This window comes from Hemicordylus capensis, chromosome 2 (assembly GCF_027244095.1).
Source record: "Hemicordylus capensis ecotype Gifberg chromosome 2, rHemCap1.1.pri, whole genome shotgun sequence".
NCBI lineage: Eukaryota > Metazoa > Chordata > Lepidosauria > Squamata > Cordylidae > Hemicordylus > Hemicordylus capensis.
This window is the reverse complement of record NC_069658.1, coordinates 95,370,593-95,395,745: the sequence shown is the minus strand read 5'-3', so window position 1 is coordinate 95,395,745 and position 25,153 is coordinate 95,370,593. Positions and strand designations below refer to the sequence as shown.

Genomic DNA, 25,153 nt, shown 5'->3' with positions numbered 1-25,153 from the left:
TAGTTTATTTTTTAAAATAGTCTCTCAGATTATCTTGTTACATGGGGGAGTTGAATCTTTTAAGAATAACAATGTTAGATAGCTGTTGTTATCCTAATACCCATCAAGCTAGAATGGATTTTCTTAAAGGACGTTTGTTTTCTTCTTCTTGCAGGCAATGGGTGTCTATCTATATGGAGAACTTATGGTGAATGAGGATGCCAAACAGCAAGAACTTGCATATAAAACTTTTGCTGCCACCCGTGACCAAATGGATGCATCCTCAGCTAAAGTAGTGGCAGAGATGTTATTTTGATGAGATGACTCTTCCCCCCGCCCCCACACACCGGATAGTTGAATCCTCTGCCTACCTTTTAGGAAAGCAATATACTGGGTCAGTATGTAAATGAATGAATATGTTGAGCAAGGCCAAAATTAAGATCAACACCAAATATCAGTTGGATCAGTAATATTATGACGATGCATAAAGTTAACAACATATTTCAATGCAATTTTTTGATGTGCCTTTGCTGCAGCATAAGCAAAGGAAGCAATTTTCTCCAGAAGTATCCTTATTTGTTTTAGCAAGAAAATATTCAGTCCGTTGTTTAATTGACTAATGGTCCATTCCGCAAAGTAGCTTAGTTCTTAGGACAGAGGTAAGATGACAAAGTCTGCATGTGAACTTGGATGCTTTCCTCCTGTGCGTTATTTATGAAGTCACACAATACATGTCCAGAGCATATGAGAGAGAGAGAGAGGTGTATCTGAGGCCAGTATTTCAACAAAGGCTGCTGCCCCATGACAGTTACAAATTGTGGTCAGAACAGACTTGAGGAGAAGGATCCATACCAATGTGGGTCCTTACTACTGAGCAGTTTGTAGGTGTGCTTGGCTTGCCCTAGGACCTAGAACCACAAATCATAGCTTATGTGGTTCTTTCCCTTAGCTACTATGGCCTTTGTTACAACTCCCAGCACGATCAAAATAAACCTCTGTGTTCTTAAAGTGCTTGTGTGTGTATTTCTATGAACCTGTCATGACTATAGAATTGTCCAGATTTTTTGCTTGCTTGACACTAATTGGCCAGACATGGTTAATAGTTTAACAATTTAGACTGCAAGAACATCCTTAAGTTTGCCAGATTAGTGTTTTTCAGCACCAGTATATTGTATGATCTTTGAAGCAATATAAGCAGGGCCTTGGAATGCTGGCCTTGAGATCGTTGGTTCTGTCAGGTGTTGCAGGGTCAGTGTGTCTTGTAGTGGGCAGCTACTGCCAAATAGTATGGGTTTCAACAATCCCGTGGTGGACATACTGCTAGCTGGCCAATATATTCAGGGGGGGAAATGCTTTAAACACATTGATCAACAATTTTAATATGGTTTTAAGCTGGTCTCCTCATCTGTGATGTGATTTTATCATATTTATATAGATTATTTATCACTATCATAATTTATCATATTTGTACAGTACAATTATTATCATATTTATAAATCAACATGGTTTAGTGTAAAGATCGTTTCCAGACCAGCATTCCTTAGGTTGCGGCTGAATTATGTCAGCCATTTTGCAGACTTGGATTGTATGAATTAAATGCAGTAAGAGAAGGCAAGTTATCAAATAGCTCAGCTGTAAAACTCCTTCCTAGCAATTGGGCAGGGCAAACCTGGGAGTATGAGAGGACAGTTGACAGCTAGGCCTGCCTCCTAGACAGAGGAAGGAGTCAACCCAAAGAGCCTCCTGCCGGCTGGGGAAAGGAGTCCAAAACCATTCACATGTGCCATTGAAAGGATTTCTAGAGGCATTACTTCTCTGGGATTTTTTCTTTCAGCAGACTGGCCATTTCTGTTCCTCAATTTAAAAGCTGAAGAAGTTGTAGAGAAGTAGTAATTGCACTAGGATGGCACCTGAGAACAAACTGGGGTGGGGGGAGAGAAGTGGCTAGTGCCACTTTGTCCCATGTTAGACGTCTGAAGGAGAAACCACAGTCCGTTTCACATTAACACTCTCTTCCTAAATGCACATGTGTGTACACACACACACGTGAGAGAGATGCTTCTTATATACATGGAGTGATGATAAAGAATAGCACTCAGGGTATGTGAAAAGTGCCTTTCCTCCAAGTAATCACAGGGGTCCAGCAACAGTGAGGAAAGTACTTATCCAGGAGGTGGTTAGTCCCTCCTTGCCCCTCATATGCACCACTTGTGATTTACACTGCATAAAGTGTTGTCGTAAAAACAGCCCTGCTGGATCAGGCTTAAGGCCCATCTAGTCCAGCATCCCATTTCACACAGTGGCCCACCAGATGCCATTGGAAGCCTACAGGCAGGAGCTGAGGGCTTGCCTAGAATGGGTTTCAACAATCCTGTGGTGGACATACTGCTAGCTGGCCAATATATTCAGGGGGGGAAATGCTTTAAACACATTGATCAACAATTTTAATATGGTTTTAAGCTGGTCTCCTCATCTGTGATGTGATTTTATCATATTTGTATAGATAATTTATCATTATCATAATTTATCATATTTGTACAGTACAATTATTATCATATTTGTAAATCATCATGGTTTAGTGTAAAGATCGTTTCCAGACCAGCATTCCTTAGGTTGCGGCTGAATTATGTCAGCCATTTTGCAGACTTGGATTGTTCACATAACTTTACTCTTGAGACAGTACAAGAGGCCAACCAGTTCTGGCATTCAGAGCAAGAAAGCAGCCAAGAAAGTGCAGAACTTTGCACTTAGAGCAGTGAGGAAAGTGGCTATATTTTACATTCTCCTCTTTCCCAGGAAGCTCTTTGTCTCACTTAAAAATATGCCCCTGGGGGACATATTCAGTTCAGTCAATACATTATTGCTCATAGGAATCATGTTTATTTCAGTTGAGAAAGTACATAGGAAGCTGACATATACTGAGTCAGACCATAAGTCCATCTAGCTCAGTATTGCCTACACAGACTGGCAGCAGCTTCTCCAAGGTTGCAGGCAGGAGTCTCTCCCAGCCCTATCTTGGCGATTGCAGGGAGGGAACTTGGAAACTTCTACTCTTCCCAGAGCGGCCACATCCCTTGAGGGGAATATCTTACAGTGCTCACACAGCTAGTCTCCCATTCATATGCAACCAGAGTGGGCCCTGCTTAGCTAAGGGGGACAAGTTATGCTTGCTACCAGAAGCAATAACAATACAATACCAATAACAGTTCTGTTCACATCAGCTGATATGCCACACAGTGAAACGTGGGTGGTTTAGCACTCCTTACACTGGTGCATGTGTCTGAAACACCACCAGAGCTGTTTAAATCATGCAACCACAATTGTGCATTATTTTCAAGGTTTGTCACACAACTGTGGTTGCACAATTTAACTTTGGAGGGGACCACCCCTGTCCCACAACAGCCCTGGCAGGGATTTAGATGCACAAAGTGGTGCTCAACCACCGGTTTCATTCTGCAGTCTGTCACCCACGGCTTTTAATGTATGTGGAAAGGGGCTACTATTGCTATGAAGTTGTTTATGCAAATTCCTGTTCTTCAGGAACGGAACGAGACAAGGATCTGGCGGATGAGGTTGGGGTTGCTTTCTATAAAGCAAGAGCAACTGCAAAATGCTTTGGAATTTTAAGCTATTGATAGCATATTCAGGTTTAATTTCTTCAAAAGCAAAAACCATTGATATGCAATTAATGAGGTTTAATTCTGCTGCAGTGCAAATAATTATCTATAGCCACCTCCCTGCTTTTCTATAAAATTAATTTTGTTGGCAATAGCTTATGGCAACCTTACAAACTGTTTTTATACTATTTTCTAGAGCTGATACCTATCACTTGTTTTGAGTACCCAAAATGGTGATCCAAAGCATATCCTAGTGAATAAGATGGGCTTATAAAGATGCTTAAGTTGGCAGGACGGAATGATCACTACATCTCGCAGAGTTTAGAGAGAAGTTGCCCAGATTTCCTTCCTGTTTTGGTTGTTTGGGTTCCTGGCATGCTGATTTGTGACTTAAGATTAAAATCACATTGCCAGGGATTACCACATAACCATGACATTGGCTTCTGTGACCGAAACCATAATGGTACACTGCTGGAACCCCATGAATCTGCTGCCCCTAAAATATTCAAATGAGCCACTAAAAGGACTTCGGCTGCTGTTTAACTGTGCTCAAATGAAGACCTCTCTAGCGAGGTGCAGAGCTTAGCTGATTGGTGAACAGTGATTGATTTCCTCTTTGTTCACAGTGGCTAAGTTCTGCACCTGAAGAGAAGGTGAGATGGAAAAAATGTCAGTGAGTTTGATTGATAGTTGCTGCTGTGGTGGTTTTATAGCAAATATTTGCATGGAATCTAATTTTCAGATTACAACAGATGAAGACACCCTGGGAAAGAAGGATCCTTTCTCCAGTCAAGAATGAAAAGAATCCACATGGGAAACAGCAATGTTTGGCTACAGTAATCAATTGTGAAACAGTATACAATGCCTTTTTTTGGGGGGGGGGACACTTAGAGGTGATTATAATGTTACATGCATTGCGTTTTATAACAGATTTGTCACTCTTACAATGAGAGGAGCCCTGATGTGTCTGTAGTTGCCGTTTAAGCAGCATATATTGTTCATAATAATAAATGGCTGTTTTTTTACTAGAGCTGCCCCTTTGCAGCAGTTGCTGTTCCCGGCTGTTGATGGACCCGTCCTCCGGTGCCTACTGAGCTGATATCAGTTCTGATTTTACACACTGGCTCAGTTCAGCAGGAACAGGAGTCGAGCCCTAACGCAAAGAGTCTTTTCTAAATGCACAGACGTCCATGAAAGCCCAACTCGTTACTTCTTGCCTGCAACCAGAGATAGAACAGACTGGTGTGGATCACAAATCCTTACATGGTGGACTACATCCCATGGTATTGTGGAAGTAGCTTTGCCAGTGGGTAGGTGAAGTGCTGAGGTATGTGTAGGCTGTGTCCAAGGATGATCACTGAAGGTGAAAATGAAACACAGTCACATCCTGAGGGCTTCATTCCAGCACTCAGCCTACTGGTCACTATTTTCAGAAATAGTGCTACATTGCAAAGGAGAGGCTGTATTGGATTACTTTTTTATTTTCCAATTAAGTGTTGTCTTAAGCTGGTCAGATTTATCATAATACCTCTCCCCCCCACACCACCCACCCACTCCAGTGTGACTTTTCTTCTATATTGTGGAAAGCTAAGCTACTGTCTTCTCAGATTTACAGACAACCTTCTGATAGAGCATGTGACATTCACATGAATATCAAGTACCAGTTGTTACTCTGTTACATCTGTTGTGGTAGATTCTCTCTCCTGCATGCATTCAAGGAAAATTAGACTGACCGAGCTGCCTTCTTTCAAGAAGTAGGACAGTAAAGAAAAGCCACCGTCTCCTTTATTTTTTTTACAGGCATTCCTTCATTGTGACAGAATAATATGTTTTACCACCGTTTCCCTTGTAGGAAAGATCAGAGACTTTAAATATATCTACTACGAAACCCTGGTGGTACTAGGATTTCAATGACCCTGGACATCAAAGGAAGGATTATGTGACTGCTAAAACAATCCGCTGACAAACTTTTTTTACTTCATTGCTTATCTTTTCCAGAGGGCTATCTATGGCAATCAAGCAGAAAAAGGTGGTGGTAGGGAACCTATACCCTTAACCCCCACAACCATTTGTGGCTCCAGCTCACTGCTGAGCACAAGCCACTTGATGACATTTACTGTTAGTAAAAATTTACGGCGTTGAGGTTTGGTCAGTACTGTATTGCAGATGGTAGATTAGGCCCAAAAAATTCACCAGAAAGCGCTGTGAAACCTTGTATTGTGCTAGTTCTAGTACAATAAACAGTGGTAATAGAAGTCTGCTGTAGGATTTAAAAGCTGTAGGCTATCCTAAGCTGGTTATGGAAAATCATTCTTTACCAGTCTGAGGGGGCACCTTTCGAAAGTGGCGATTCTCTTATATAGAGGAGAGGGAGAGTCCCAGCACAGCATCCTTCCAGTGACTGTCGCTGATATCTGCCTTTTATTTTTTAGATCATGAGCTGTTTGGGGAGATGGGACCATTTCATTTATGTATATCTCTCTCCCTCCCACCCACCCCAGTGTGTGGTGTATAACTATTCATAGTTGCTGCAGCAGCAGCAGCATACTGGTGGTTATCTTTATCATGATGTTTAGTACACCCATGGACCAAAATAACAAGCCTGGAAATTAACCTGGGGCTATTCTTAGGGATACAAACAAAATGAAGGTTGCAGTAACATGTTTTTATCAGGGCCCTGTGCCACAGACAACTACTTGTAATACGAGCACATTGATATAAAGAACTCCTATGTGAAACATGGCTCTTCTTTCTATGTGTTGCTCAGTGAAACATGGATAGTTGGGTAGTTCCGTTGTGTAAAGCACTGGCACTGATCCGCCCACCCCCCAAATAAAGTATTTGTGTAAACATTGTGTGTAGCTTAATTGATTTTAGCCATTGGCTTTAGTTAGTACAAAACCCAAATAAGAGAATTCAAAACCTTTCTGGCTGGACAAAACCTGAAAGTCATCGTTCTGTTCTTGTGTAACACCAGAAGGGAGAGTCTCAGTGCATACATAGGCACACATGCCCTCTCCCCCCGCCCGCAACCCCGTTCCTCCCAAGCCAAAGTACAACTCCTAAATACTAATTACCTGAATTATGCTCTGTCAGCAGTCCTGGATTCAGTCTTACAAACTCCAGATTCCTTCTGAAGTTGGATGGCACCATGGTGAGCTGCTGCAGTGGCTGTTCATGTAGAGCTTTTGATGTATTCAAGAAAGGGTCCTATTCATGGAAAAAGTTATGCTCTATTTCACAGGTTTTTCCAGTGGGTGATGGAGAGAAAGCAAACTATTATTTTGCTGTTCCATTGTGAACAATGCAAAAGCTCTGTAGAGATACGCAAAAACTAACACTGTACATGCACAAAAACCCATCTAGTCTTGTTTTATTAATTTGATTTTGATTTGCAGGTTATCAGATTTAGTTTTAAAATGCAAGCACCTATCTTAACACACACTTCACTAACCAACTTAGTGAAAAACAAATGAACCCAAAGCATGGATATTCCTCCCCGTGTGGATGTTCTTATTGTGTTCATTTCTGAGGGGCGGTTTGGAGGATACCGCTGACTGGCCCCTTGATTATGCAAGGACCATGAGCATGTGCACACATCCTTTCTCTCCACCTGACACCATGGCATGCTGCGGCAATCATGGCCACGTACAGTTACTGCACCTGGCCAGGTCTTTATGCTGAAGTGCCCAAATGCCCTTTAATTTGTGTTATAAAATGCAGATTCATTAGAGAACCCATGCTCCTACCACCCACCCACCCATTTCAGGTAGGAGGGCCCCAGCAACTGCGGCCAGTGGCTCTCTTAAGAAGCAGGTCCTTTCGCCAGGTGCCGTGCTTGCTCTACAAAAGGCTGCGGGGCTGCAGCCTGCATGTGCAGATGACCCCTGCGTGGCCATTTGTAGAGTGAGTGCTGTGCCCTGAAAAGTGGAGCAGGTGAGAGGACCTGCTTTCCTCCCTCTCCCGCTGAGCCAGTTTGGCACTTCCCAGTTTGTGCACATCCCCATCAAGTAATGTATACATGCAGCAAGGGACTACTGCCTACTGCTTGAATTTTGGATATGCGTACTTGAGTACAGAATGCACGTCTTGTCAAGGGTATGTGGGTGGATGTGAAAAAGCAGAATTAAGCACATTTCATGCTTCCAAATTTTAAGAGCCATGTGGCTAATTCAACATGCATTTGTCCATATTTGATACATAGCACCTATCTGTTATGCTGTAAGTACCCAACTGTGGTGAGAATTAGCCCGAAGTAATCTGTGTCATAGGGTCACCTCATGTTCTAGTTTAACTGAACAAGTTGGCATGTGTCCTATAAAACCAGACATGAATATTGATATGCTGGGAGATGTAGCACTTTGCCCCTGCCCTTGGCTACAGCACATAGCCTTTGCACATTCTTCACTACCACTTAAAATTCAGAATAATTGTGTGGTTAAGTGGCAAAAACAATACAATTTCCACTTTTCTTAGTATTTTGAAACAGTATGCTCAAAGGAAAGCCTATATATGCGCCACCCAAATAGAATCTTAAGAATATAAGATCTTACCAAGGACTAGCATTCTATTCAGACAGATGCCTCTGGAAACTCCCAAACAAGGCACAACGTTGCTCATTGCCTTCCATTTCTCCCCACAACCCGGTATTCTGACACATTTCTTTTGTACCTATTGTGGTAGCCAAGTAGTATTAATGCTATGCCCCGTTTTAAAGCTAAACTGCACTCTAAAATGCCCAAATTACCAAAATAAATATAACTAAACAAACTCTAGATTACTTAAATTTCAAAAGGTTCTAAGAACAGCCCTGCTGGAAAGGCCCAAGGCCTATCTAGTCCAGCATCCTGTTTCACACAGTGGACCACCAGATGCCACTGGAAGCCTACAGGCAGGAGTTGAGGACATGCCCTCTCTCCTGCTGTTACTCCCCTGCAACTGGTACTCAGAGGCATCCTGCCTCGAGGGTGGATGTGGCCTTTAGCCCTCCAACTAGTAGCCGTTGATAGACCTCTCCTCCATGAAGTTATCCTCCATGAAGTTTAAAGCCTTCCAGGTTGTTGGCTGTCACCACATGTTGTGGCAGAGAATTCCACAAGTTGATTATGCCTTGTGTGAAAAAGTGCTCCCATTTGTTGGTCCTAAATTTCCTGGCAATCCATTTCATGGGATGACTCCTGCTTCTAGTGTTATGAGAGAGGGAGAAAATTGTTCTATTCATTTTCTTTACACCATGCATGATTTTATAGACCTCTACCATGTCTCCCCGCAGTAGTCTTTTTTCTAAACTTAAAAGCCCCAAGTGGTATAGCCTCGCCTCATAAGGAAAATGCTCTAGGCCCCTGATCATCTTGGTAGCAACAAGCCAGCAGCCACATAGTCCAAAGGTCAAAGTTTATCACCAAACTGATAAAAAGAGAAAGATCACAGTCTACAGAAACAACAATCAAGAAAGGTACTAATGGTATGGTATCGTTGCTGAAGGCTTTGAAATCACAAAGCTCTGTCCTCCCCAGGCTTTTACATTTCTTACAGCAAACAGTTAATATATTAGGCACTGCAGGGATAGTAATAGGCTTATATTAGATACGTAAGGTATCTCTACAAGCTATGACTAAGGAGGATGAGGTTCAAAAGTAAAAGTTGGAAAGTGATATACATGTATGATGATATTGCGCTCACTCTAATGAGGGCTATGTTCCTATGGCCAAAAAAGAAATGAAAGCTACTTTTAAGGTGTAAAGAACCAAGGGGCTGAAATCTTAAAGCATGCACATTCATGGGCTTCACGGGGACACAACAAAAGCCTGAACACAACTCCCCTGGTTGTCCTTTACTCGTGCTGTTGCACTAGAGGGCAAGACTTCCCAGCTCTGCCTGCGATTCAGAAGCACTCTGGAGTGCAAGCAGAGCTGAGATGTTTTGCCCTCTGACCCACCACCACGCGCAGGAGGGCTGGGGTACGTGTGCAGGTCTCCACAGAGCCTCAAAATGTACATGCTTTGCTAGGATGTGAACCAGTGGCCTGAGATACCTTTGACACAATGATGGCTATTTGTGGACACTACCTCTACTATGTACATCCACTTAGGAGCCTTATGCCTGAAAAATAGTGGCCAACATTCTCCACAGCCCTTGCTCTGTCCTCCCTGGGAGCCAGGACATGGCATGCTTGCCTTGCAGGCATGGGGATGGGGATGCACTTTCGCTTCTCTTGCCTCCCTGCAAAGGAGGGCAGGATTATGCCCAAGAGCTCAGGGATGACCCTCAGGGATGCATTCAGGTAGGGCAGGGCAAGAACTGCACTCTCCTAGGGCTGTGGAGAATATTGGCCACTTATTTCAGAACCAGGTAAAAGCAGAGATTGACCACAAAACAAAAACAGCAAAAAAAAAAAAAAAAAAAAAAAGGAAACAAATATTTAGATGCTGCTTTTCAACAAAAAATTTCCAAAGCTGTTTACACAGAAAAATCACACATAAATAAGATGGATCTCTGTCCCCAAAGGGCTCACAATCTAAAACATAAGCAACATGACACCAGCAACAGTCACTGGAGGTACTCTGCTGGGGGCCAGTTACTCTCTCCCTGCTAAAGAGAACCACCATATTAAAAAGGTGCCTCTTTGCCAAGTTATCAGTGGAGTAAACCCCCTTCTTCATTTCATGAGCTATACTGCAGTCTGAAACCACTCTTCAAGAAGCAATATCTTACCTACACATAGTATACAGCAAATTCCCAAGCCTTCAACCTTCTACCCACTGACTCCCCTCAGTCACAGAGTCCGCCTTCAGTAGATTCCAGTGGGGAGGATGGGAGGGCGTGTAAAAGGACAGATGACCACTAGAAGAACCAAAGTTACAGGTAAGCAACCTGTAGTTCTTCAACGTGGTCTATCTTTTACACTGATGGGTGCATAACAAGCTTGCACCCAAGGAAGAGGGAAGAACCTGAACACAACCTGGACACACATAGACACAGCTGAATCTGAAACAAATTTATTTAAACAACAAGAGCAAATTAATTGAAAATAGACTGCAGGACAGCTCTGCCAAACACAGCGCTACTACATGACCTGGAATCAATAGCAGGGTGTTGTACAAATGAAAGAGACTATCTGTCAGGCTGCTACATGGGCTTTGTCTCAAACGGAACTACATGGTCAAAAGCAACTGATGTCGCCATAGTCCTAGATAAGTGGGCTCTGATAGTCCCTGGCAGCTGCTTACCTGCCAACTTGTAGCAAAGTTCAGTGGCAGAGACAATCCACCTAGAGTGATTGCAATGAAACTTGTAGACCTCTAGGAGGCCCGTTATATGAAACAGAGGAATTTTTCTCCACTCCGCTGACCTCTCAACATAGAAAGCCAGAGCCCTTCTAACGTCTAAATGATGCAATTTGCGTTCTGCAGAAGATGATGGATTTTGAAAGAACACAGGTAAGTTAATTGGCTGGGAACAGTGAAAAGTGGAAACAATTTTAGGAACATCGGGTCAGAGCACCACTTTATCCTGATGAAATTGGGGGTAAGGCAGATGGGACCTTAGCGCTCTGAGTTCACTCATCCTTCTGGCCACTTTCCACGTAAGTAGGCAAGGTTCAATAAATGCTAGTGGCACAAAAGGTGGATGCAAAAGGCTGGCCAACACCATTGCCAAATCCCAGGTCGGAGCCATGACAGGGTCATCTGGTAAAGAATTTGACAATCCTTTCAATAACTGCTTCACTAGTGGATGTTTGAACCAAGAAACCCCAGGACCAGGAGATTGTGCTAAAACAGCCACCACATGCACATGGAAAGAAGGTAATTTCAGGCCAGACGCCTTTAAATGTAAAAGGCAAGTACAAAGTTTTTCAAAAACATTCAACTTAGCAACATCAAAACCTTGTAGAGTAGCGAAAGTTAGAAAATGAACCAACTTATGATCATATGATTTTCTAGTTGAAGGTTTCCGAGCTGCAATCAGAATTTTTCTTAAGTTTGAACGAGAAACTAGTAAAATCTTCCATGCAGTCAGATGAAGGGAACGTATCTCTGGATGGGGCACCCGAACATTTGCTTGTGGTAGGAGGTGTGGCAGATATGGAAGGCGGATGTATGCCCCTGCCAATCTCATGAGAACCGGAAACCATGGCCTCCTGGGCCACCATGGTGCTATCAGAATGGCCTGGGTACTTTTCACCTTCACCATTTGAAGCAACTTTGGTATGAGTGGAACTGGTGGGAATAAGTAAACGTAGCAGTCCTTCCAGGAAGGGACAAACGCATCCCCTAGAGAGTACTGTTCTCTCCCTCCTCTGGAACAGTAGAGGGTGCACTGGGTATTGTCCTGTGACGTGAAAGCATCCAGGATTGGTTCACCCCACCTTGCAAATAACTCATGAAGTACATCCTGATACAGCATCCACTCATGAGAGACTGTCCTCAACCTGCTCAGACCATCTGCTTGAACATCCCCCCCCCCAGATATGGATCACATGCAGAGTTACTGTGTGCGATGCACAAAGCCACAGGTCAATGGAGGGTCCTAGAACCCGTGCCTCCCTGCCAATTTATATAAGCTTTGGCCGTTGTGTTGTCTGTTTGGATCGTCACCAGACAGCCCTCAATCATAGGGAGATAACCTCTTAGGATGTAAAGGATGGCCAACAGTTCTAAGTAGTTGATATGGTGCCCGGCCTCATTTGCGGTCCAATGGCCACTGAGACTATATTGGTCCAAGTGCACACCTCAACCGAGCTCCGATTCATCCATACTAATGATCATCCTCAGGAGGGGCAAACGAAAGGGAGCACCTAAAGCAAGCTGGCGAACTTGGACATGGGTGAAATAAGTGTTCAGAGGATATAGGGGAAGCTTATTCTCAACTAGCTAATGCCACTGAAACAAAGGAATGAAATTCTCAGAACAAAATGGAGGTGTTAGTTTAGTCCAGAAGCAAGCTTTGGAAAAGCATCCACTCGGGGCAAACAATATGAAAATATCTTTAGATTTTCAAAGTAAGGAACCAGCTTTGTGCCATCACAGAGTTACTGTTTTAGCTTACACAATGCATGAAGGAGTTTTGACATGTTACATGTATGTACAAGAAACATGGGAAAGTGAAAAAAATGTCAAAATAGTGAGGAATAACTTAGGAACACAGGGATATATCTGGGGAAATAGCAGCTTTTTCCTCACTCTTGGTAACTGCTAAGATTAATTGGCTAATAAAGAATAATAAAGAGAACAACTGTGATTAAAATGAGCAGGCTAAAAGCCAAATTAAAGTGAACAGGCTAAAAGCCAAATCCGAAGCAGTAATGAACTCAAATTGTTTTCCTTCTACTTAAATTATTATTTAACACAAAATGATTGCCTGGTAGGAACTATATACTACTAAAGATTTTGCTTCTGCCAATTTCATGCCTTTTTTTTTTTAGGTTGGGGTGGGAAACCTCAGTCTTAGTCCAAGCTGGCTGTGCACTATTGGCCATTAAAAGGATCCAGTCAGTTTGAGTACACTTAAGCCCTTCAGAAAGCAGCTCTCGAGATCTTAACTCCTTTTATAAAGTCAGACAGATGGTTGAAGGAAGATAGCCAGAATAAGCAAGGGAAACTCCTTTCTGGCATTTGCTCCCTGATGGACCACCCCACTGCAAATTCCCAGAATCAAAGCTAAGGTAGCATTTGAAATTGCAACCATGAACATGTCTTTTAAAAAGTTCAGGCAAGCACTGGAAGGAAAACATACATCAGCCAGCTTAGTAGGTGGACTTAAACGGACCCACATGTTGACGTTACTGTGAATTATGGGCACTTGAAGCACCTGACAATATGCTGTTTTTGTAACCCTACTACAGACTGCAATGCATCTAGAGCCCATTAGTTGCTCTATAGAACTTCCACAGGTATAGAGTAATAGGAATAGTATATTTCCTAATGGGAAGTAAAAAAACATTGTCCCATCTCTAATCAAGTACTTCAAAATGTGGATTGGCTTCCATAAAAAGATGCTATTGGAACATCCAACTTTATCAAAGTACGCTGAACAAATACCCTTGTATAAGAGACATATAATTTGCATGCATGAGTGGGAGGAGCAGCTGCCATTTTGGCTACATTACAAAGCATGGAAAAACAAAAGCCCGTGTGTGTCATCCAGCAGGATCTACAGTGCTGTAGAGCTCCCTGCTTCCAAAACTATTAAGTGCTGGTTGCCAAAACAAGGTAGAACCACCTCACTGGCTGGAGGTCACAGAGCTACATTCATTTCTGGTTTTGTCCAGACACAATTAGTAGGCGATTGCAGAAGGCAATATAATGGGTAGCTTGCACATGTAGACTTCTGCCAGCATAACTGTTATCAGACTTTGGGTACTCTCTCTCTCTTCACAGTGCAATGTGGCTGCTCACCCACTCCTTTTTTCAGGTTTTCGGCAACGTAGACTCCTTTTAAACAATCTGTAGGTGTAAATAGTTTCATAGTCCAATTTGGGGGCAGGTTTTCAAAGAAAAGCCTACAGAGTAAACTCCCAAATAAGTAAACATCTAAGTGCATACTTTCCGGGAAGTATGCCCTTTCTGTAAATAAAAATGTGAAGGATTTCCAGACAGAAACTGCTGTTTTTCCCCACAGAGATTCTTAAGCTGCAAACGGGAACATTATGACTTTCTGCTTAAAGCTACTCAGACTGATTGGTAGCGTGTAGAAAGGTTCACTGAAGGAGGAATGAAATAAAATCCACCTCTGAACTTCACAAGCCACTCTCCACTATTGCTCTTGGCATTGCCCAAAAGGTCTCTGCTCCAGGAAAGAAGTGGTCCATATTGCCCCAGGAAAGCACACTTGCTGATTAATGCCGCTTTAGCAAAATATGAGATGTGTTTCTTTTTGGGGAAGGGAACGGGAATCTGAAGAAATACAAGAAGGTACTGGTCACCTATAGGATCAAAAGGAATCGCCAACAATCACTTGCTTGTGACTGGACTTAGACTCTCACAGTGGCATTTTTGGGGAGCGGGGGGGACGGGGACCGTTATATAATTGCCAGAGTTTGGAAAGACTCTACTCAATAAATCATGCATTTTTTAAAAAGAAAAAGACAGGAAATGTTATTCCAGTCAATGTTCAAAGAGCACTTGATATTTACTACTATGATGTTACATGGGTGAAAATGATGATTGTTTTCTTTTCAGCTTTATGATGCATCTTGGACTAAGTGAACAGAAGGTACTTTAGGCCACTAGATCCCAATCAGTATGGGACTCAAGAAAATTTAGCTATAATACTGTTCATGCCATGTAAACAAGTAACAACATTTTCAAGCATATTTATAATTTATTTCTATGTTTCAACAAAGTTGCATTTTTAGATACAGACCTCTCCTTCAGATATACAGATGAAAACACTCATGCAAAAGGACATAAAATATCTTCTCACTTTCTTCTGCTCAACCATTCTAATCCAAGCAATTTCACTGTAAAAAAAACTAAACCTCACATTTTAGTTTCTGGAGGAGATTATCTGCCAGTTTTACAGTCCTTTGATATTTTACTCCAAGTTGGCCAATTCTATTTCCAATGCGGGTAAGAAGACCAGAAACTTCTAGGATTTCACTGCCTGCAACTACACACTGAAAGAAAAAAATGGAGAAAGTTAGTCACTTTGTGTCAAATGCTACCATTCTGTAGAACAGTGGTTCCCAACCTGGGTTCCTCCAAATCAGGGATTCTCAAACTTGGGTCCTCAGGTATTATTGGACTTCAACTCCCATAATCCCCAACCAAAGGCCACTGAGGCTGGGGATTATGGGAGTTGAAGTCCAATAACACCTGAGGACCCAAGTCTGAGAATCCCTGCTCCAAATGTTGCTGAACTACAACTCCCAGCACTGCTGGGAGTTCCAATTGCACAGAGTCTGTGGTGACCCTTGGTGCAGCGAGGAGTGGGCACTTTCCCTGCAGCCCTCCCCACACAGAACCTTCCTTGTCCAGCACTTAAGGGGCAGCTTTCTGTTGGAACCAGAAGCATCCAAAGCTGGTCAGGAGGAAATGAAATGGATGTCAGGAGCAGTGTTCCCTCTAGCAGGGCATCCCAGGTGTTGTTGACTACAACTCCCATAATTCCCAGCCAAAGGCCATCACAGCTGGGGATGCTGGGAATTGTAGTCAACATTTGGAATTCCCTGTTAGAGGGAATGCTGGTCAGGAAGGAGTATGAGAACACAAGGAGGTAATGCAGGAATGCCCAGGGAATGCACAAGGAATGCTAGGAGGGTGGCACAAGGGCATCTGTGAGATGTAGTTCCTCCCAGCTAAGCACCAGCAGGAACGACCACGTGCCCTTGTGTGTCACCCCAGCATCCTTTTCACATCCCCCCAGCCTTCCCATGCTCCCTCCTGATATCTTCTTCATTTCCTCCCAGATAGCATCAGACAATACCAGCTATCCAACGGAAAGCCGGCCCAACCCCCTAGTGCTGGAGATGGAAAAATGCTCCCCTTTCCGCAGGACTGCAGAAGAAGCATTCGCCACAGCTAGGCTTCAGCCTCAAGCAAGCAGCCCTTCTCCTGCTCCCATACTGCTGCACAGCATGAAGTCCCGTGTTTTAAGTTGATATGGTTGAGTTTCTTCCTCAGCTGTGGAAGTATTCAAAACCGAGAGAACTCCTCACAGCAGAGATGCCAAAAGCCCTCTGGAAGCCTTGCCTCGGCAATGTAGCTAGGAGGAGTCACCTGTCCATGAAAGAGAATGTGAATCTCAGGAGACTGAGGAAAGCCAGGCAAGAGAGAGGTGGTGATGACGGGCCAAAGCAGAACTGGGGGGGGGGGCGGCGCAGGGGACACTGGCTTTTCCTGCCCTAGATGGGCTTACACTCCTCCTGAAGATTAAAGTTTGCAGCTTGGGGATGACTTCTAGACCAGCCTTGCTGCTGGACTCTCAAGTGGCAGCAGTGGCTAAGAGTACCTTCCATGAGTGAAGGATGATGAGCTGACTGTGGTTGCTCCTCTCAGACAAGGATTTGGTCTCCAGAAGTCTATATGGAGGTGCACATTAGAAGGTATAGAGAAGGAAAAGGTAGGTAGCTACAACTGGCAGGGATGCTCACAGGTGAGCTTAAGTGACCTGAAAGCACAGAATCTGTTCTTTCCCTAGCCATGAGAAATCCTGTCTCTTGTTTAGACCATGTCTTAAGGCCAGGGTGGGGTGGGCGGGGAAGAGAAGAAAGAACAAAACATCTTTGTATGAATTAAATGCAGTAAGAGAAGGCAAGTTATCAAATAGCTCAGCTGTAAAACTCCTTCCTAGCAATTGGGCAGGGCAAACCTGGGAGTATGAGAGGACAGTTGACAGCTAGGCCTGCCTCCTAGACAGAGGAAGGAGTCAACCCAAAGAGCCTCCTGCCGGCTGGGGAAAGGAGTCCAAAACCATTCACATGTGCCATTGAAAGGATTTCTAGAGGCATTACTTCTCTGGGATTTTTTCTTTCAGCAGACTGGCCATTTCTGTTCCTCAACTTAAAAGCTGAAGAAGTTGTAGAGAAGTAGTAATTGCACTAGGATGGCACCTGAGAACAAACTGGGGTGGGGGGAGAGAAGTGGCTAGTGCCACTTTGTCCCACGTTAGACGTCTGAAGGAGAAACCACAGTCCGTTTCACATTAACACTCTCTTCCTAAATGCACATGTGTGCACACACACACGTGAGAGAGATGCTTCTTATATACATGGAGTGATGATAAAGAATAGCACTCAGGGTATGTGAAAAGTACCTTTCCTCCAAGTAATCACAGGGGTCCAGCAACAGTGAGGAAAGTACTTATCCAGGAGGTGGTTAGTCCCTCCTTGCCCCTCATATGCACCACTTGTGATTTACACTGCATAAAGTGTTGTCATAAAAACAGCCCTGCTGGATCAGGCTTAAGGCCCATCTAGTCCAGCATCCCATTTCACACAGTGGCCCACCAGATGCCGCTGGAAGCCTACAGGCAGGAGCTGAGGGCTTGCCCTCTCACCTGCTGTTACTCCCCTGCAACTGGTTGCCCTGTTGATTTGCCCAACATGGCAGTTGCAACTCAGATCTTGCTACCAGTTTTGAAGAAAAACGAGAGAGAGAGAGACTTACATGGGTGATAAACTCTCTGGCTATCGTGTGTCCAACAGCAGTGAAAAGCAGAAAGCTGACCAGCAGATGCATAACCAGGTGTCTGGTACCAGGTTGCCTTATGTTTGCTTTGCTACTAAGTACAGCCTGCAGATCTGCAGTCGAAATAGTTGAAGTTCTAGACAGGGTCATCAGATGGTCACATACAGATCGAGCTTCTACCTGTTGTGAATCATTGCAAAGAATAAAGGTTTAGGGGGTGGGGGTGGGAATCGCATTCATTTCAAGGGATCTGCAGAAAAGCACACAATTGATTCCTTGGCCGGTTAAAGGAGAAATGGGGTGAGGGGGAGGGAAGGAGAATGTAGGCAAGGACAGGAAAAAGCATAAAGTAGCAGAATGAGGGACTTAACAAATCTTCCTTGGTTTTGCAAAACTAAGCACTGGGGGCAATGAGCCAAGGGTTGATCTGTTTTTGTAGAAAAGGAAATGGTGAAAGTCACAGCACAGAATGTAGTCAGATGGTTATATTGTGGGGGAAAGAACAGAAGGCTCTTTGAGGGCTCACTACAATACTGCAGCTACAAATCAATTAATCCCTATGCAATCTGACCTTGTCTGATAAAAAAAAAGGCTGATATGAATCCAGGGGGGTTGGTTTCCTTTTATATTGTTTGCAATGCATTTTCCTTCTTTACCTCTCAGAGCAGCCAGAACAAACAGCTTCTGAAGCCAACATAGAAGCAGGATTTGAGGCTATGCATTAAAGGAAATCATTGGCTGATCAACAGTCATTTTACCTAAACATATTTTGTAGGAGCGCCATTACTACAGGAAACTAAGGGGAGGAAATGAAAGAATTCACACACTTCCTTTCTGTCAACCTTAAATACACTTTGGCTTTAAGCAACTGGTTTTCCCTACTGCAGCTTTCTCCTTTTAACATTTTTGTACGTGTGCTTCCTACCTTAAAATATCTGCAGGTGAAATGAAGAGCTCATTTTGCACATGCTGAAATGTATGGACCATGGATGCTTTCATTTTTACTGGCTAATGGTGCAGTCTTAAGAGCTTCTGTACTGAGGCAATAGCTCACCGGTGGCTCCAGCCACAGGGATCCCAGTGCCAACAAGCAGGCTGCCCAACCCCACAGACTGATGCCCAAGCGTTCCAACAGGAGATATCCACACTTCTGCCCCAGGGCTATTCCCTTGCTCCTGTGTGGCACAGCCAAAAGGGTCAGAAAAGGCAGGTTGGGCCAAGGTCAAGGCCAGCACCGACTCAAACTCTGCAGAGGGTGCCCAAAAGTGGCTCTGCAGCCTGTAGCAGTAGGACAAATCTGTGCTGCTGCTTCTCTATAATAATAGGGCAGAAACATGCTTATTATTATACTTGTATTCTCTTTTTTGTCTGAAAATCTCCAATGTTTGTGTTGCTGTGGCTAAAGTGAATCCATAATATAAAACTGCGGTTATGAAGAGGAATTTAGGAGTCAAGTTCCTTGAATCCAACTTCATGATGTTCAAGTTTCACAGGCAATTGCTCGCCCAAACAATTCTACATCTAACAAAACTACTAAAATTAGCAATGATATAGGGCAGCTGATCTGAAATGTTTGCTATGGAGCATTCTGGCCAGAGAGGTGGAGTGGAAAATTTCCCCAAACTGAAATTTTTCCAGAAAGGTTTCCCATATTTAGTTTCCCCAAGGAAAATTTTTCATTTCTAGAATTTCATTGGCAGACATCCAGATTAGCATTGCACACATGCAGAGTTCCAGAATACTGGTGCATGATCCTCAGGGACATATGTGGGCTTCAGAGGGAAGGGGAAGATTGCCCCTTCCAGATGTGCTCTTACCCCTGGACTTCTGGGCTGAAGTCCAGGGCCTCGACACCCGCTGGGAGCCTCCAAATCCTTTTTCTTCTATCCTGGGTGGTGCAGGCCTGCCACTGTGCCAGGCAGCCAAGCATGATCTCTGCTTTAGAGAAAGAGGAATAGTGGGGAAAGAAATATGTGGGATGGGAATATGTGAAGTGGTCCGTTCAAATGTTTCTGCTAATACATATTTGCATAAATATACCTGTTTTATATTCTTATAGTTAATGTTTGTGCCCTCAAAAAGCCACGTGTTAAAAATACTGCGTGTGTCATGTGTGGGGGGGACTCCAATGGCCTTTAGGTCTAGGATCCAAAATTACCTAGGTGTACCTCTGGTCCCTCCCGCAGCTCAAGCAAGCACTCAGCACTAGCCAGGAACACTGCTGCACATGCACAATGTTAGTCCAGATGTCTAGCATTGTTTCATAAAATCCATTAGTAACAGTGAATGGATACCTAATGCAATACCAGGCAAGTCCAGCAATTTCAAAGTTGTAATTAATGTTTCTCAGGTGATTATCCCGAGGAAGTGTGAAAGGGTACCAAGTTTCATTCATTTACTGAGTAAATGAATACAACAAATCTTTTTACAGAAAGCTTTGAATTTGTTTCAGTATAACAATTAAAGGACATGAAGTGTATTTATTGATTCCCCTCCCCCTCCCCACCCGCATCAAATATTTCCATTCAACTACCTGACTACTTGAAAAACCTTTGAGCTACAGTGTGGGAAATGAGGATTTTTATTAATTTTTAAAAACTGTATAAATAGGTTGGACGACATGCCAAATCTGATTACGTTCTACTTCAGGCACCAGGAAAATCAGTATAGCAATATTTTTGAGGAAGAGATTAATGCAAGTTTTATGCAAATGAGGCAGTAATCTGTGTGGGAAAGTTTTCCAGAAAACCCACATCTCTGACTCTGGCAACTCAAGGGTTTGGACTGCACAGCTTTCAGGCCTATTCCTGTCATCACATGTAAATTATTTCAAAAGTCAGTGGTGCTTTCTACATGGCACTGCATATCTGCAGTGTGCAAATGGCTACAGGTTTACTTTGGCCTTTGCCTGTTCGAGGGTTAAACATGTCCCTTCCTTCTGTGGAAACTGCTGCAGACACCACACACTCAAGGAACATTTTATACTCTTTTATCCACAATTTCTCAGGCATCTGTTTTGCAGTTGGAGAAAGAGCTTTGGGAGTAGGGAGTAATCACCGAAAAAGGTAATGTTAGGACATGCATGGTTACATAGATTAAAGGTGTAAGCAGAACTTTGGGTAGTATTTTAATGAAAGAGGACTCAGGAAGTGACAATTAAAATTTCCAGATGTCACTATTATTTTGTGGTGCACATCACTGATGTATTAGTCTCCACCAACAGACCACCTTTGAGTCTCCCCACATTTCTTACTGCTACTATATTATCATTTAGCATCAATAACCTTCTAAATGTTGTATGATGGCACCAGAATACCAGGAAGTGGCTTGCAGCTTCTTTGCCACAATTTGGCATCTTAAGATAATCAGATAGTAAAGCTAGCTTCATTTACATTGTTGATTGATGTGGAAGAATTTTCTCATCACCACGATCCAAAGGTTTAACATGCTACAGAAGAATTAATTATCTCCCTTATTTTATGTAAGATGGACTACAGACATTTTATTTTTCACCCCGCCCCCCCAGTGGCCTGATCCAATGAGCTACTGGCTGGCTTCGCACAATCCTCCAAACCATGATTTGGAGACAGAAGAATACATAGCAGAGAGCCTTGAGCTCAAACAGCACCTCCTCCCCTTCTCCAGTACATGAGGGGAAGAGATCAGAAGCTTCTGCTTCGACTTAATGGCATACTCCCTTTTGCCATAACATGTGAACATACTATACTATACTATTAATATTTATATACCACTTTTCAACAAAGTTTGCAAAGCAGTTTAAATAAATAAATAATAAGACAATTCTCTGTCCCAAAAGGCTTACAATCTAAAAATAAACATAAAGTAGACACCAATCTATCTATGTGGTCACTAAAAGTCAACACCAAATTGACGGCACTTAATCAGTCAGACACCAATAACAGCCACTGCAGGGATGCTGTGCTGGGGTTGGAGAGGGCTAATTGCTCTGCTCCTGCTAAACATAAGAGAATCACCACTTTGAAAGGCGCCTCTTTGCTCAGTTAGCATGGCATACAACGATTTGCTCAAACCATAGTATGCTTACAAACCCGGATTCTGAACCATGGTTTAATCTTGGTTTTTCTTGGAATCCTAATTTGGAGGAAACTGTGAGCTAGTTCAGATATTACATGGAATCATGGTTTATTGTAGCTTAGGTTGATTTTACAAACAAGAATTTGTCCCCCAAATGACCAAAACTTGGTCTGTTTTCCTGTATCTTATTTGGGTCCTGACCCTCTCCTGCCCTTGCAAAAAGTGCCTGGATTATGTTCCAGCCAGCTTTGCCCTGTTCTGCTGCTAGCAAGGCGTCTCCTCATCAACTAGTCTGGTTAGAAAAGGGGATAATTACTATTAAACACACACACCCTTCACAGATACTCACCAAGCACAGTTAACACAAGCACAGGTAAGCACATTGCTTACCCACTCCAAGACTAGCAGAAAGTAAGACCAATGCCTACTGGGGAAATTGAGACACAAGAGAGACTAGGAAGCAAGATGTAATGGAGTGACGGAATGGTAGGATTAACCATGAATCCATGGACTGGGTCTAAATGGTGGGAGGAAACAGGAAGGAAGGAGAGAGCACTGTTATAAGCCAAAAGAAGGGCAACCTGACAGTAATTGCATGCCTGAGCAAAGGGAAGTCAGACTGATAGGACACACAGGAAAGGAAGAGTTACCGAGATATAAGGGGAAATCGAGGAAAATTTCCTGTAGATATAGCATTAACAGAAGAGATGGGACTACCATTCATTCATTCATTTAACGTATTTGCATACCACCCACTGCCAAAGTCTCTATGTGGTTTATAACAATAAAACAAACCAATAAATTTTAAATTAAAACATATAAAAAGTTCAAATTAAAATAACCATCCATAAAAACTGCTAAACAGTAAAAACGCTTGGCTGAAGAGATGTGTCTTTATCTGTTTTCTAAATGTCAACAGGGATGGAGCAGCTCTAATCTCAGCAGGAAGTGCATTCCACAGTTCTGGGGCAACTACAGAGAAGGCTCCCCTCTGAGTCACCAGACTAGCCGTCGACACCCTCAGACAAACCTCCCCTTAATAGGAAGCTAAGGGGAGAAATTTTAATAGGCGATGGGAAGAAGGTGTTCTCTTAAATACCCTGAGCCCAAGCCAGAGCCATCTCTCTGATGCCTCCACCTGAGGTATCAGAGAGAGTCTTGGGTCCAGAAGTACTCCCAAACCATGGACCCGTTCCTTCTGCGGGAGTGTAACACCATCCAGAACCAGCAGATCTATCCCATTTCCCAAACTGCAGCTGCCTACAATGAGCACCTCTGTCTTATTTAGATGCAGTCTCAGTTTTTTATCCCTCATCCAGCCCATTACTGCCTCAAGGCAGGCATTTTAGGAAAGTTATACCATTGCCCGATGAAGCTGACACAGATAAATAGATTTGGGTGCATACTGATAACACCCTGCACCAAACCCCCTGATGCTTTCCCCCAGCGGTTTCATGTAGATGTTAAAAAGCACTGGAGACAAGATGAAACCCTGAGAGACACCATACACAAGCTTGTTGGCAGAGCAACAGCGCCCAAGTAACACCTTCTGAATTCTGCCTGAGATGTATGAGCAGAACCACTGCAAATCAGTGCCTACTACACCCAGTCCCACCAGGCGATCCAGGATACCATAGTTGATGGTATCGAAAGCTGCTGAGAGATCCAAAAAGGCCAACAGAGTCATGCTTCCTCTGTCAATTCCCCTTTGGAGATCATCCATCAGGCCGACAAAGGCAGTCTCCACCCCATAATCTGCCCGAAAGCCAGTCTGAAATGGGTTTAGATAATCTTTCATCCAACTGCCTGGAGTTGAGAGGCCACCACCTTCTCAATCACCTTGGCCAACCACAGGAGATTGAAGACAGGCCTATAATTGCCTAATTCTGAGGGCAATTGTATGCAGTATTATAGCTATGGGAGAGAAAGAGAGGACACAATTTTGAGGCTACATGGTGGCTTGTAACTATGGAGAACAGTCATTCGTGAATGCCAAGTCCTCATACTCCTTTAGACTTTTCCCAACTCTCATGTGACTGTGAAGCTGTAGGGTTGTCTGTAAATGAAATCCTCATCTCTACAAACGCCTTACACAAGTCTCCCTTTCTAAAGGGGAGAGGCAAGGCAGCACTGGGACAGCTAACAACAGAAAGGGGAGCTTTTCAGCTCTGCTGTTGTTACTAAAGAATAGAATACAAGACACAAGGGAGAGAAAGAGCATGTTGGGAAATGGATTTCAGCGCAGCTTGTTCTGTTTTTATTGTTGCTTTGACAATAGGCTGCTGCTGGCTTCAACTCTGGCAGGGAGCAGGATGAGAGTAGTAAGAGGGCAGAGAAAGTCAACAGTGAGTTTGACAGAAGCAGGGCTGGATCCCCTTTCGTGAGGAGATGGTCTGAAAGTAGGGGTGAGTTTAAAATGGGGGTCACTCCAAACACAAAGCAGCAAAATACTTGATTGATGAGCTTCCTGTGATGCTTTGCTTCAGAGTCCAGCAGGGCTGTTCTTGTGGTAAAAATCACAATGGGATGGATGAACCAGCTGCTTTTGTTTGTGCTTATTGGACAGTAGTCTTTAATTTTTTCCCCCTAAAAGCACCCAATTTTAAAAAGGAAAGGTAAATCCTATACATAACTTTGTTCGTAAGACATGAATGGAGACACCTAAGCAGCTGTTAGGCAGATCATGGATGGTTTCAGGCTGGCACCAGTGAGAAACGCTTGCAGACTAGAGCAGTCAAATTTCATGGTGTGTCTGTGAGTAGCAGTTCTTGGAGGGAGAAATCAAATTAACCAACTACAATTTAATATAAAGGGTGTGTTCAGACAAACACAGATTTAAGCGTAATCTACGTATGCAAGCCAACTTCAAATTTAGAGTCCAGATCTGAATTAGATAGCCATACATAAACTTTGGTCAATGCCATGGTGTGGGTTCAGATGATTAAAATAATCTTGATCGATGATTAAGTGCTGTCAAGTCAGTGTCAACTCTTAGCGACCACACAGATTCTCTCCAGGGTGAACGGTCTTCAACTTTGCCTTAAAAGTCTCTCAGTGCTGCATTAATTGTTGTTGTAATCGAGTCCATCCACCTTGCTGCCAGTCGTCTTCTTCTCTTTCCTTCAACTTTTCCCAGCATTATGGACTTCTCAAGGGAGCTGGGTCTTTGCATAATGCATCCGAAGTATGATAGTTTGAGTCTGGTCGTTTGTGCCTCGAGTGAAAATTCTGGATGGATTTGTTCTATGATCCATTTGTTAGTTTTCCTGGCTGTCCATGGAATCTTCAAATGTCTTCACCAGCACCAAAGTTCAAAGCATCAATAGTTTTTCTATCTTGCTTCTTCAAAGTCCAGCTTGCGCATCCATAGAG

The 25,153-nt window shown here is 43.3% G+C and overlaps 2 protein-coding genes across 15 annotated transcripts in view; one reads left to right on the top strand and one right to left on the bottom strand.

Moving 5' to 3' along the window:
- AOPEP (aminopeptidase O (putative)) overlaps positions 1 to 6,446 on the top strand; it is a 340,341-nt gene extending 333,895 nt beyond the window's left edge. For 5 of the 6 annotated variants that reach the window (XM_053297171.1, XM_053297172.1, XM_053297170.1 and 2 more), the window contains one exon: positions 155 to 987. In XM_053297171.1, the coding sequence (XP_053153146.1) occupies positions 155 to 295 (141 nt within the window). In that variant the 3' untranslated portion in view covers positions 296 to 987. Of the gene's footprint in view, positions 1 to 154; positions 988 to 4,338 lie in introns of those variants that run through there. The other variant, XR_008316388.1, reaches the window with a different exon arrangement.
- An 8,448-nt stretch (positions 6,447 to 14,894) lies between these two features.
- The window catches only part of FANCC (FA complementation group C), a 141,623-nt gene continuing 131,364 nt past the window's right edge, over positions 14,895 to 25,153 (bottom strand). For 8 of the 9 annotated variants that reach the window (XM_053301062.1, XM_053301061.1, XM_053301057.1 and 5 more), the window contains exons 14-15: positions 17,705 to 17,905; positions 14,895 to 15,213 (exon numbers count right to left, since the gene is read on the bottom strand). In XM_053301062.1, coding sequence (XP_053157037.1) covers positions 15,070 to 15,213; positions 17,705 to 17,905 — 345 coding nt within the window. In that variant the 3' untranslated portion in view covers positions 14,895 to 15,069. Of the gene's footprint in view, positions 15,214 to 17,704; positions 17,906 to 25,153 lie in introns of those variants that run through there. The other variant, XM_053301066.1, reaches the window with a different exon arrangement.